General features: G+C 39.4%; 1 protein-coding gene across 1 annotated transcript; it reads right to left on the bottom strand.

The window, feature by feature from the left end:
* Positions 1–299: 299 nt before the first annotated feature.
* On the bottom strand, positions 300–11,685 carry LOC133481958 (mucin-5AC-like). The gene is made up of 18 exons (XM_061781373.1): positions 11,614–11,685; positions 10,864–10,911; positions 10,744–10,771; positions 10,595–10,621; positions 9,969–10,152; positions 9,782–9,894; positions 8,678–8,849; positions 8,491–8,603; positions 7,396–7,567; positions 7,206–7,318; positions 5,854–6,025; positions 5,669–5,778; positions 4,533–4,704; positions 3,086–3,195; positions 2,704–2,875; positions 2,155–2,267; positions 641–812; positions 300–444 (listed from the first exon to the last, which is right to left on the bottom strand). Exons 1-18 carry the CDS (start codon positions 11,617–11,619, stop codon positions 318–320), a joined length of 2,124 nt encoding a protein of 707 aa, XP_061637357.1. The 5' UTR covers positions 11,620–11,685; the 3' UTR covers positions 300–317.
* Between the last annotated feature and the right edge of the window lie 1,550 nt (positions 11,686–13,235).

The raw sequence follows: 13,235 nt of genomic DNA, 5'->3' as shown, positions 1-13,235 counted from the left end.
ATTAAGAGGTTCCAATGAGGAATTAACAAATATTAAAGTCACCCACGATAAATAGTCTGCGTGGGTCACCAAGTCAGCAATAAATTCATCTAAAAAGCTCAAGGGCTGGGGGACAGTAGATAGCAAAATAAAACTGCATCAGTTTTGTAAATTGCATAAGAACGTTGAATGTTTTAAAGGAGATGTTCAACCTAAGGTTGAGACCAGATTTGGAGATACCCCTTCAAACTCATCACAAAGGAATACCTCAGTAGAAAGTCGGACTGCAACACACCCCAGGATAAATAAATGACATCTGATTACTTGAAATGCATAGTTTATTTCACATGAATACCCATTTTTTTGCAGAAATCGATGGGACATGTGAAACGAACTTTATAGTCAGAGCAATGTCCACTCTTCTGGTCAGCATTTTTACAGATGAACCCAGTAGTTGCATCCACTCTGCAGAAATGAAAGCAGTCACTTAAATCAAAACAAGGGAAGTAATAGCTCTTTGAGCCTTCATATCAGTTCAGTGTACATTTTGTGGGCAAGGGAAGGTCCTTAAACCTAGCAGATCTGACTGGACGATACAATTTAACCAAGTTAGCTTAACTATCATGAATGTATATTTGAATGTGTTTAATCTAGTACTTACACATTAATGACATCTCCTGTTGAAGCCACAGCATTTCCAGCGACTGTTTGGACCTCAATGTCCAGTGGAAAAGAGCAGATTTCATTTGGGTGTTCAAGGTAGAGTTTCTCAAGTATCTCGAAGTCTCCGGTCCCACTAGGGTTGTCTCGATTGTACCATGGAGTCTTGCATACTAAAGAGATTTATCCAGGGAGGAAGATTAATGAAACAATGTGAAAGTTTTCCAAATCTACTCCCAAAGTAGCTTTGCTCTTAGGGCGTTTACATGTAGTAATTACACAGCATCATACTGATGTAAAAACCCGATATTTAAATGCAAACAAAGGAACAAGAAACATTTTGGCCTTTACTCACTAGTAAATGTGCAGCAATGTTCTTACGCTGCATGTTCAGCATACATGCAGCAAAAATATTCACAGCTTAACGTGCAGACTGGCAAATTTTCCTCACCACCATGCATGTTAGTGAATCAGAATTTATTCGAAATGAGCTTGTGCCTGCGAGCGCCAATCTGCATGCAGTGCGCCCCTACCAGTACTGTAAGCTAGTTGTGTCACACACGAGTGCTTCAGTCTTTGCGGTAAAACTGATTAGCAGTTTTGTTTTTCCAATGTGCAAACCGCAAATTTTGACTATCAAACTGATTCAGGACCGCTTCGAGCCTTGCTTATTGAAGCCATAATTTGATTACACTGAGTTATGATTTTTTCAATTGAAAGTATGCAGTATTTATCCTGTTAATGTACTGTAATAACTATGTAATGTCCCATTGTGTTCTGACCCAATTTTTAAAATTCAGACAAGTTGTCCTGGAAGTGAATTTCTATAGGTCGGCAGCTAGGGCTGTGGGGGAGAGAGAGAGAAGAAAAAAAATAAAAAATTCTGCCTTAAGACAACTAAATTTGCATATCCCCCAGAACCACTGTCCATGTTTACCTCACGAACTTTTGTTGCAGACTGATGCATTGTTGGTCAAGTGAAAAACATTGCCAAAAATGACAGGAGCTTCTGTAAGTGATTTTTAAAGACATTAAGTTTTATATGAGTGAGCTGAATGATAGCTGGCCCTGCCCCCTAAAATGGAAATCACCAGCATGCTAATGCTGTTTAGCAAAGGCTAATTTGTTGCCTCAAATTCTGGCCAGTTTATACCATACACTCAGTAACAAATGCAATTTAAGGATAGAAGTCCAGTGCTCAAACGACAATAAAACAGCCAGTATTAGTTAAAAGGGGGCAGCAATTAATCTATAGGTTAATAGATTCTAAAAAGATTTGATAGTGACAGCTCTATTGGTAGCTTTAAAGTCATAGCCCCGAGTGCAGTTTTACTAATAATTGCCATAGCAATTTCTGTGTTTCAGCCATGGGTTCCACTTTTGGTTTCAGCGAAGAATTTCAGTGAATCACTAGAAACTTGAAATACCATTTTATACTCTTTGAAACTTATCAATAGCATAAAGAAACTGCCAATGATGGGCTGAAATACAGTAGTGTATTGTGTGCAAGATTACCTTTTGGTTTGCAGAATTCAACGGGGCACAAGAAACGAACTTTAAAATCTGCACAACGACCATTGTGTGGCTGGTCACGATTTAAACAAATAAATCCAGTTTGTGTGTCAGATCTGTAGAGAAATAGAATGTCAGTTTCCAAAAAAACATACTAGAATCTCATTTATAATATGTACCACCAAAATAAGCAAAACCTATTTGTGTACAATACACCATTTTGCCGCCATCCAGGCTAATCTGTATTTTAGATTTTAAAAAATAATAATAATTGTTTGCAGTTTGACACTAAGGAATGTTAAGCTTTTTTTTTCCAGTTATATTAACTGTTTTATACACGATTCTCAGGTGAACAGCCAAAACTTACTGTACTATAATAGACATTACATATTGAATGAAAGTACCCTTTTCCACAACCCCCAAGTACAGGTCTAAGTTTATACAATGACAATTTTTCCTGATACCTACAGTATGTAACATGCTGTATTGACTAAATTTGGGGGAAGTTAGATTAAACATTGCATCAACAGTTCTAGTTCATCTTGTACTTACATATGAATCACATTGCCTGTTGAACCAACACTGGCTCCAGATGTAGTTTGGACCTCAATTTTAACTGGCTGTTTGCAGATCTTCCCTGGGTTTTCTTTGTGCAGTTTGGAAAGAGTTTCATAGTCTCCAGTACCAGAGGGGTTGTCTCGATCAAACCATGGAGTCCAGCATTCTGGAGCAGTCATAAGAACGTACATTGCAAGTGTTGAAGGAAAAAAATTAAATCAAATTTGAGAGCTGTAATATTGCTATCCAGCATTGAATGTCAACATATTTGTGGAAGTGATAAACGCTTCCTAGGAACATTGGAAAAAAACTTTTAGATTGATTACTTAGCTTTGTCATTAGCTTATAACGTCAGATGATTTGATTTCAGGATTACCGTGTTCTTTGCAGAAAGCGATGGGACATGTGAAACGAACTTTATAATCTGAGCAATATCCGCTCTTCTGGTCAGCATTTTTACAGATGAACCCAGTAGTTGCATCCACTCTGCAGAGATGAAAGGAGTCACTTCAATCAAAGCAATGTGTGCAAGTATTAGCCATTAAAGCAGTTTAGTGTTCAGTGGAACCTGACTTTAGACAAAACTGTCCAGTTGAAACTCAAAAACCCCCATTTCGTTTTAGTTGCTGCAGCTTCATGTTGCTTTCAGATGAATAGATGAGAAAATTAGTATACTTATGCCAGCATGGCCAATTTATTGAGCACACAAAAAGGCATGATGAGTTGGCATGCATCCAGTCTCACTATGGCACAATCATTGCATATCAACTGAAGAGCTGCAGTGTCAACACCCTTGTACATAGTGTCAGTTTTTTTTTCCCCACTGGTGCAATCAACAGGTAGACTGGCACATGTACTTTCAGGCTGTGACACTTGTCATATGACTACATACTGCCAACAGATGTCTATGTGGCGGCCATGTTGACAGGAGCGACGTTGCCGTCAAAGACAAGGACATCAGCTTTGAGTCTGCTCAAGCCATTCATATTTATGGTTGTTTACTGGAGTGCGCACATGAACATGTCTCTTAAAAGATACTATACTGAATTGGTACATTGTAGTTTTCTTGTCAAGCCATCCAATCGTAACGGAGGGGGAGAAAAAAAAAAAAAAAAAAAAAAACACCTCAAACCTTACGGCTCATATAAGCAACCCTAGACAACCTTCTACCTGCATGCCATTAATCACCAGCAAGGCAACTCTGGATAAACTTTAAAACAAGCTTTTTTTCTATTTAGAATAGTACTGTACAGAGTTTTTAGTAGGGGTGTCCCGATCTGGTGTGAGCTCAGTCCGGATCTAAAAATCTGATTTTACCACTTTTACCCAAGTTACATAAAAAGGAATTGGTATACAAACATAACTCTTATTCTTCAAACTCTGCGAAAAATTAGTTATAATAATCTATCGTGACCGCAAGTGTTCTCATGTGCACCACACTGCCCCTCAGAGGTCAGGTCACTTTATACAACTCATTGGTTACTGGCTCATTCCCCCCCCCCCCCCCCAACCCCCCTCAAACCTACTGTTGCGTAATATCCCAAGTCTTTCCTAACATTCCATACTACAAAATGATGCATGATTATTGATTGCTGAAACCAGAACAGGCACCGGCCTGTTCTGGTTTCAGCCAAAACTTAAGGCTGCAATATCCATGTTGGCTCAGAAGTGAAACATTTTGTTTTTAAGGCCACAAAAGTGCTTCAATTAAACAGATGACATTAAATCCCCCCCCATTAAATCGAGGTTGAACTCTACATGCATTTTGTGGGGAATCCCATGCATCAGAGCTCCTTAATAAACCTCGCAGATCTAGTACTTACACAGCAATGACATCTCCTGTTGAAGCCACAGTATTTCCAGCGACAGTTTGGACCTCAATGTCGAGCGGAAATGAGCAGATTTCATTTGGGTGTTCGAGGTAGAGTTTCTCAAGTATCTCAAAGTCTCCAGTCCCGCTAGGGTTGTCTCGATCGTACCACTGAGTCTTGCATACTAAAGCAATGCATCCAGGGAGAAATGAGATGGGTAAATTTGCAGTTCTTTGATTCAATTACAATTTTTTTTTTATCTTAGAGTTAACTTGTAATCACAGAAACCTGAGGTTTCTATGTGATATTTCATGTACACAGTGTAAAAAAATACAATTTAAAATGGGGGGGGAAAAAAAATAAAAAACTAGTGACTTTGAAAGCGGAACCAGAGAATAGTAAGGGGGGAATGACTGGTAGAGGATGGGGCTGAAAGGACAGATTTTCAAAAACTTAGCTGCAATAATTTTAAATCAATGAGTTTGTATTAAAATATCATTTGACATCAGTTTTCATGGAGGTTGGCTTCCACTCTTGCCAACATTGCGCTGTTGATTTGAATGACTTCCACGAGACTAGCTGCCTTCAACTAGTCCGGTGTACAGGGACTATGCGCATACACATGGCCTGTGTCTCCCCCCAAAAATAAATCAGGAGACTGAAAGGGCCAAGGAGTGTCAGCAAATCTGAAAATTAGGTGCTCACCAAAAAGAGGATGAACCATTGACGCTCCAGCTGTGAGGGTCATCGCCCCATACTGCGGAAACCACATGTCAAATAGGCACAGTCGCAATTCAGGCACAAAGTAGTTCTCAATGCAACGCTCAGGTCACAGTATCAGACCAAATCAAAGCAATGTTGTCGAGAGTGGAAGCAAACTTGCATAGTCTTCAGAAATGCATAAATGAAAATGGACCACATGGAAGTTTAACACTTGTCTGTTATTTCAATGCAAACGTCAATATTTGTTTGCAGCTACCATGCATTCATGGTTTTCAAAAAAAGTCCTTTCTGCCCCACCCTGTAAGTACAGGTGTGTGAAAAGTGAGTTTTACAATTCCCCCCTCTGAAATGTTTTAAATTCTGTTATAAAAAATTAACTGCCTGTTAGGCTGAAATTTACAGTGGGGTATTATCCGCAAGATTACCTTCAGGTTCACAGAACTCAAGGGGGCACATGAAACGAACTTTATAATCTGCACAACGACCGTGCGGTTGGTCACGATTTCTACAAACAAATCCTCTGTGCGTGTCAGCTCTGTAGATAAACAGCAGAATCAGTCAGTACCCATCTAAAATATATGCAAGCATTTGTAGTTCATCTTGTACTTACACATCAATCACATTGCCTGTTGAACTAACACTGGCTCCAGATGCAGTTTTGACCTCAATTTCAACAGGGTGCTCACAGATCTTCCCTGGGTTTTCTTTGTGCAGCTTGGAAAGAGTTTCAAAGTCTCCACCACCAGAGGGGTTGTCTCGATCAAACCATGGAGTCCAGCATTCTGGATCAATCATTTAGAGGGTGGTACAAGTTTTTGGTCACAAATCTAATTTTCTCATACGTTTGCATTGACACCCAGCTTTCTTTTTGTAGCTTAACAGCAGTAGATAAAGATCACATAGCATAGTTTGCTTGTTGCAAATCTACGGTTAATTTTTATAATAAGTTATGTTTCATTAGCCCAAAGCTGCACTTTTCCAGTAGTTACTCATGATTATAGACAGTAAAAAAACTTTTGGGATAGCTATAACAAAACAAATACATTAGCAGTCTGAAAATATCACCACGTGAACCACATTTGGCAAAACCTGACTTCAATCAAATTGGCTGAATATAAGCAGCACTGCTATTGATTGGTTGAATCAACTAGGCCTTCAAGAGCAACTGCCATTTAACATCTAAAACTGGGATTATAACACTTTCAATGTACATGTTATTGCTTGGCTAACCTAGATCTGCACCTGGGTTACAGAAGCACTGAATAAAGTGAAAAGCTAATCTTAAATCAAAGACTATTCTCAGAGATAGCACGAAAAGTGGGCAAACAGTAATTGACATTTCATTGTTTCCCCACCATAGAATACTTAATGATTGGAGTTGACAACTAGATTACATTTTATTCATACAAGAAGCCAACAGAAACTTTCCACAGATTTTGTTTTGTTATCTTATCACAATTGCAGTCTAGTTAATCACTGAACACAAGCAAAACTAGAAGTCCTGTATGATCAACAGAAACTTTCTACAAAAGGAGCACCCCACCAATATTCTCTTAAATGGTGCAATTTGTCACTTGCTACAAATACCTTGACAGTTTACTTACATTGGAAACAAGGCCAGATTAGGCGCCGCAGAAATAACAGGTTCTGCTAAATTGCTTATCCTTAAAATAGCAGTTCCTCCTAGATTACACCGATGTACTGTATAGAATAACTTACAATTCCTCCAAAACATACCACGCTGCCATTAGCTTTGTCACTGGTGCTCTTTAACACCCACCACTGAACCACTGTTAAGTGGCCCTATTAACTCAATTTCACTGGTCCATGTATACATGCAGCTCATAAAACTCACTGGCAAGACCTCACCCATTATACCACCACACGCACTCTATTGTTAACCTCTTCATTCTCAGTCCGCACAACTTTGTCAATACTGTGGTGTATGCGGCACAAGATTACCTTTTGGGTTGCAGAATTCAAGGGGGCACAAGAAACGAACTTGATAATCTGCACAACGACCATTGAGTGGCTGGTCACGATTTCTACAAACAAATCCTCTGCGTGCGTCAGCTCTGTAGATGAAACAGCAGAATCAGTCTTTACCCAACTAAAAATATATGCAAGCATTTGTAGGTCATCTTGTACTTACACATGAATCACATTGCCTGTTGAACCAACTATGGCTCCAGATGCAGTTTTGACTTCAATTTCAACTGGATGTTGACAGATCTTCCCTGGGTTTTCTTTGTGCAGCTTAAAAAGAATTTCAAAGTCTCCACGACCAGAGGGGTTGTCTCGATCAAACCATGGAGTCCAGCATTCTGCATCAATCATTTAGAGGGTGGTACAGGTTTTCAGTCACAATCAGCAGACAGTTATTTTCCTCATACTTACACATTACCCTAGATCTGCACCTGTGTTACAGAAGTGCCGAATAAACAAGTGAAAAGCTACTCTTAAATCAAAAAGACTATTCTCAGAGATAGCACTAAAAGTGGGCCAAACACTTGTGATTTCATTATCATGAAATACATGATTAGGGTTAACGAGATATTTTATTCACAGACATCCAAAGCATACTTAGTCATAGTATTGTCTTACTATACAATATAATTTTTTTTATTTTTCACATGGCATTACTTTGTTTTGTCAGTTTACCACAATTTCAGTCAAAAATATTTTCCAGTCCACAGTTACCAGTAATCACTGAACATAAGCAAAACTAAAAGTACTGCATGATCAACAAACCTACCACAAAATGAGCAACCCAGCAATATTGTCTCTTAATGGTGCAATTTGTCACTAGCTACAAATGCATGGGAATCTACCTTGACAGTTCACTTCCATTTGAAACTCTTAAAGTTGGCCAGATTAGGCTCCCTGCAGAAATAACATTCTGCTAAATTGCGTCTCCTTATAATAGCTGTTCCTCCTAGATGACAAACATTTACTGTATAGAATAACTTAAAATTCCCCCAAGCTACACAGCATATACCACACTGCCATTAGCTTTGTCACCAGTGCTCGTCAACAGCCACCACTGAACCATACTCTGTTAATTGGCCCTCTTAACTCAAATTCACTGGTCCCTGAAACTATAACTACTGTATACAAAACTCACCCCTTCTTTGCTCACCATACATACCACCACCTCCACTCTCAGTTTGAACACTTTTGTTAACCTCTTCATTCCCAGTCTGCACAACTTTTAGTCAATACTGTGGTGTATTCGGCACAAGATTACCTTTTGGTTTGCAGAATTCAAGGGGGCACAAGAAACGAACTTGATAATCTGCACAACGACCATTGCGTGGCTGGTCACGATTTCTACAAACAAATCCTCTGCGCGTGTCAGCTCTGTCGAGGCAAACAGTAGAATCAGTCATCTATTAAAAAACATGGAAGCATTTTATGTCAACATTTGTACTTACACATGAATCACATTGCCTGTTGAACTAACTATAGCTCCAGATGCAGTTTTGACTTCAATTTCAACTGGATGTTGACAGATCTTCCCTGGGTTTTCTTTGTGCAGCTTGGAAAGAGTTTCAAAGTCTCCACGACCAGAGGGGTTGTCTCGATCAAACCATGGAGTCCAGCATTCTGCATCAATCATAGAGAGTGGTACAGGTTTTCAGTCACAATCAGCAGACAGTTATTTTCCTCATACTTACACATTACCCTAGATCTGCACCAGTGTTACAGAAGCGCAGAATAAACAAGTGAAAAGCTACTCTTAAATCAAAAAGACTATTCTCAGAGATAGCACTAAAAGTGGGCCAACACTTGTGATTTCATGATCATGAAATACATTAGGGTTAATGAGATATTTTATTCACAGACATCCAAAGCATACTTAGTCATAGTAGTCTTACTATACAATAGAATTTTGTATGTATTATTTTAATTATTATTTTTTTTTAACATGGCATTACTTTGTTTTGTCAATTTACCACAATTTCAGTCAAAAATATTCTTTCCAGTCCACAGTTACCAGTAATCACTGAACATAAGCAAAACTAAGTACTGCATGATCAACAAACCTACCACAAAACGAGCACCCCAGCAATATGGTCTCTTAATGGTGCAATTTGTCACTAGCTACAAATGCATGGGAATCTACCTTGACAGTTCACTTCCATTTGAAACTCTTAAAGTTGGCCAGATTAGGCTCCCTGCAGAAATAACATTCTACTAAATTGCATCTCCTTACAATAGCTGTCCCTCCTAGATGACAAACATTTACTGCATAGAATAACTTAAAATTCCCCCAAGCTACACAGCATATACCACACTGCCATTAGCTTTGTCACCAGTGCTCGTCAACAGCCACCACTGAACCATACTCTGTTAATTTGCCCTCTTAACTCAAATTCACTGGTCCCTGAATCTATAACTACTGTATACAAAACTCACCCCTTCTTTGCTCACCATACATACCACCACCTCCACTCTGTTTGAACACTTGTTAACCTCTTCATTCCCAGTCTGCACAACTTTTAGTCAATACTGTGGTGTATTCGGCACAAGATTACCTTTTGGTTTGCAGAATTCAAGGGGGCACAAGAAACGAACTTGATAATCTGCACAACGACCATTGCGTGGCTGGTCACGATTTCTACAAACAAATCCTCTGCGCGTGTCAGCTCTGTCGAGGCAAACAGTAGAATCAGTCATCTATTAAAAAACATTGAAGCATTTTATGTCAACATTTGTACTTACACATGAATCACATTGCCTGTTGAACTAACTATAGCTCCAGATGCAGTTTTGACTTCAATTTCAACTGGATGTTGACAGATCTTCCCTGGGTTTTCTTTGTGCAGCTTGGAAAGAGTTTCAAAGTCTCCACGACCAGAGGGGTTGTCTCGATCAAACCATGGTGTCCAGCATTCTGGATCAATCACTTAGAGGGTGGTACAGGTTTTTACGTCACAGTGATCAGCCATATCTAATTTGTCGCACATTTACACATGTTGCCGATTCCCGTTTAACACCCAGCGTTGTTATAGTAGTTTATTGGAAGTAGAAGTCACATAATACAGTATTATAGTTGCTTGCTGCATACTTAGTTTATTATAATCATTACTGTATGGTTTGTTTGATAAAGCACAAACCTTTTCCACTGCTATTAGAACTATTGTAGATTAACAGTCCATGTTACCTTGAAACACATTTGGCCAATAAAAAAAAAAAAAAAAAAAAAAAAAAGGTACTCAATACATGTTAGATAGCTATATACAAGCTAATCTATATGCCCTTAGTCAAACCGGTCCAGTGAGTTATGCCATTTAAGTTTTGAGCCCTCACTGTATATGCAGGATAAACAAAATGAGTAGCCTACTTACAGTCACCACTGGCTTGCATGAGATTCCCTAGAAAAATAAGTCCACAAAAAAGTTTTTTTTTTTAAATATATATATATATGGCACATGCACAAGATGTTTCAGAGCAGAAGCATTGTGCAGGTCAAGGTTGCATTTCTTAAAGATCTTACCAGAATGAAGGAGCACAAGTGTGAACAACTGTAGGAGTACATGCAGTATTAGATACAGTGTACCATTTTATGGTAACTCTTACAATCCATGTTTCAATTTGGGAAAGGGTTATACATTACCCATTTGATCATTGGATGTATCATTTTTGCAGCAAGTGAAGGATTTTCCTTTTATTAAAAAAAAATAAAAATAAAAAGTTGCTTATATAATAAGCATTCAAGTCATAATTGAGTTTCAGTTTAAAACTAATTACATGCAAGGAAAATCAAAAGACATACAGGATGGTGCTATACTTGATAGAGTGGCTGCAAGGAACAATCCACTAGACGGAATTTACTACACACACATTTAATTAGAGACAATAGCTATAAATGCTTTCATGGTTGTAGCAATACTTCACAAGACTGGAATTTTGAATAATTCTGGTAGGGAAGTTTTAACACAGAAAATGACTGAAAATATCAAGGTTTACTGCAAACACTTGAGTTGTGTTTTAAATGAATCGTTTTAATTCACCCATTGTTAAGAAGCCCCCCAAACAGCAACGGCACCACGTGCAACCCATTACCAATTTGTCAAATGAATTCCACCTGTGTGCAATCCAGGTGTCACATGCTCTGTCAGTAAAAGATGCAACTTCAATGTCAACACATACAAAAGATTAAAAGAGACCCAAACAGTGGTTGTAAGACAAAAAAATAAAATAAAAATCACTAATCATTTGAGTGGCACTACCACGCACACGTCAACATTTATCCATTTCTACCGTAGTTGAACCCATAAACGAGACACCACACAAAGCTAACTCAGTTGTCTCAACCTTAGTTTGAATTTGAAGCATACATTGGCACATACACATTAGCACTCACCGACATTCAAACTATGCTGCATGCGCACGGCGTCCAACAAGTGGAAGTCCACAAATGGGCGGAGTTTGCGAGTCCCTTAAATGGGGTTTATTCGCGCCTTTTATAGGTCAGGTGACCAAGGAAATTATGGGTACATTGTCTATAATTAAAACATTTTTATTATTATCTATAAGTGGACAATGCGGGTGATATTTATAAAAATTGTTATTGAGAACTAAATATGCATAAATTACCTCTACAAATACAAAGAGATAATTGTTAAATTGTACCATGTGATGGCCAGGGGGAGGGGTCAGAGTCGAGTCCAGGAACAGTGCTTTAGGGGTGTCAGCTCCCAACCAGGCAAGATGGATTTTTGTTCAATTAAACGTAATTTCATTCCCACATTTATGAAAGCCAATCAACACTTTTTGAGAAAGTCTGTGACTAAACCATCAAATCTGATAAATGTTATTTAAATGTTGATCCACAACAACAGAGGAATGGACTGGATATATAAAACAAACATACTGTAACCCTTACTAATTTCTGGGAGAAAGTAACACATTTTATACATACAGCCAGCAGCACGTCTACGGATGACATACACATTAACAGTATGCATTTTTTTCTGGATTAAACCAGTCCCTGATAGTGAGTACGAAAAAATACCAAATTTGGACCTTGGACTTTTTGGGTGGGACTTTCACATGAAAACATCTTTGTGAATACTTTGAATACTAATATACAGTATATTCCGGCCACTGGTGGTGGGCGGTGCAGCCCCGTCGCTGCTCGGGCCTGCTTCTTCCTCTTCTCTCTGGTCCCTGGGTCCGGCTATGGTCAGCTCCCGTCCCCTTGAAGGGGGGGACGGGTGGTTCCCTGCTGATTGTAGGGGCTTGTTTTGTTGCTGCCTGATCTGGGGGCAGGTAGCGGGCTCTGGCTGGGATGGTGGGGGTTCTGGGGCGGCAGTATTGCGGGGCTGGATGTGGCGGTCCTCTCCCCCTGTGGTTGTTCCGCCGTATGGGAACCCATCCGTCCATCCATTTTCCATACTGCTTATCCTCACTCGGGTCGCAACCGTGCTGGAGCCTATCCCAGCTGCCTCTGGGCGAGAGGCATAGTACAACCTGAACTGGTCGCCAGTCAGTCGCAGGGCACCTACCTCACATTCACACCTACGAGCAATCTAGAGTATTCAATTAACCTACCATACATATCTTTTGGGACGTGGGATGAATTCAAGGTAGTGACTCAACTGACCGATAGGGCGGCGCCCCTAGCGCCCTTCTTGACCAGGTGCAATTTACGTGTATGGCTGGTTTGGCCGAAAAATGCGTTCAAGTTGCAGCCCTCCTGTACAAAATTTAAAATACAGCACGATCAGGACGAATAACTGCATCAAATATGGATGCTGTGGTGTCCATCTCCCAAACCAACCCAGCTTTATCGACAGTGAAGGTGGTGTGCTTTCCACAAAAGCATGCACATCAACACACAAACGGAGTCCCTCAGGTGGGGCAAGGAAAATGAAGAGAGGGCAAGGGAATATTACAGGTGTGTTACGTGTTGCAGCCATAAAATTCTAAGTTAATGATTATTTGCTAAAAACAATAAAGTTTATCAGTTTGAACATTAAATAT

The sequence above is a fragment of the Phyllopteryx taeniolatus genome, chromosome 8, assembly GCF_024500385.1.
Source record: "Phyllopteryx taeniolatus isolate TA_2022b chromosome 8, UOR_Ptae_1.2, whole genome shotgun sequence".
In the NCBI taxonomy this organism is placed as follows: domain Eukaryota; kingdom Metazoa; phylum Chordata; class Actinopteri; order Syngnathiformes; family Syngnathidae; genus Phyllopteryx; species Phyllopteryx taeniolatus.
This window is presented reverse-complemented; position numbering and strand designations above follow the sequence as displayed.

Coding starts and splice junctions, on each gene's coding strand:
- LOC133481958 (XM_061781373.1), bottom strand. Junction 8,604..8,677: donor ACAGGCAATGTGATTCATGT/GTAAGTACAAAT, acceptor TTGCCTCGACAG/AGCTGACACGCGCAGAGGAT. Junction 3,196..4,532: donor ACAGGAGATGTCATTGCTGT/GTAAGTACTAGA, acceptor TCATCTCTGCAG/AGTGGATGCAACTACTGGGT.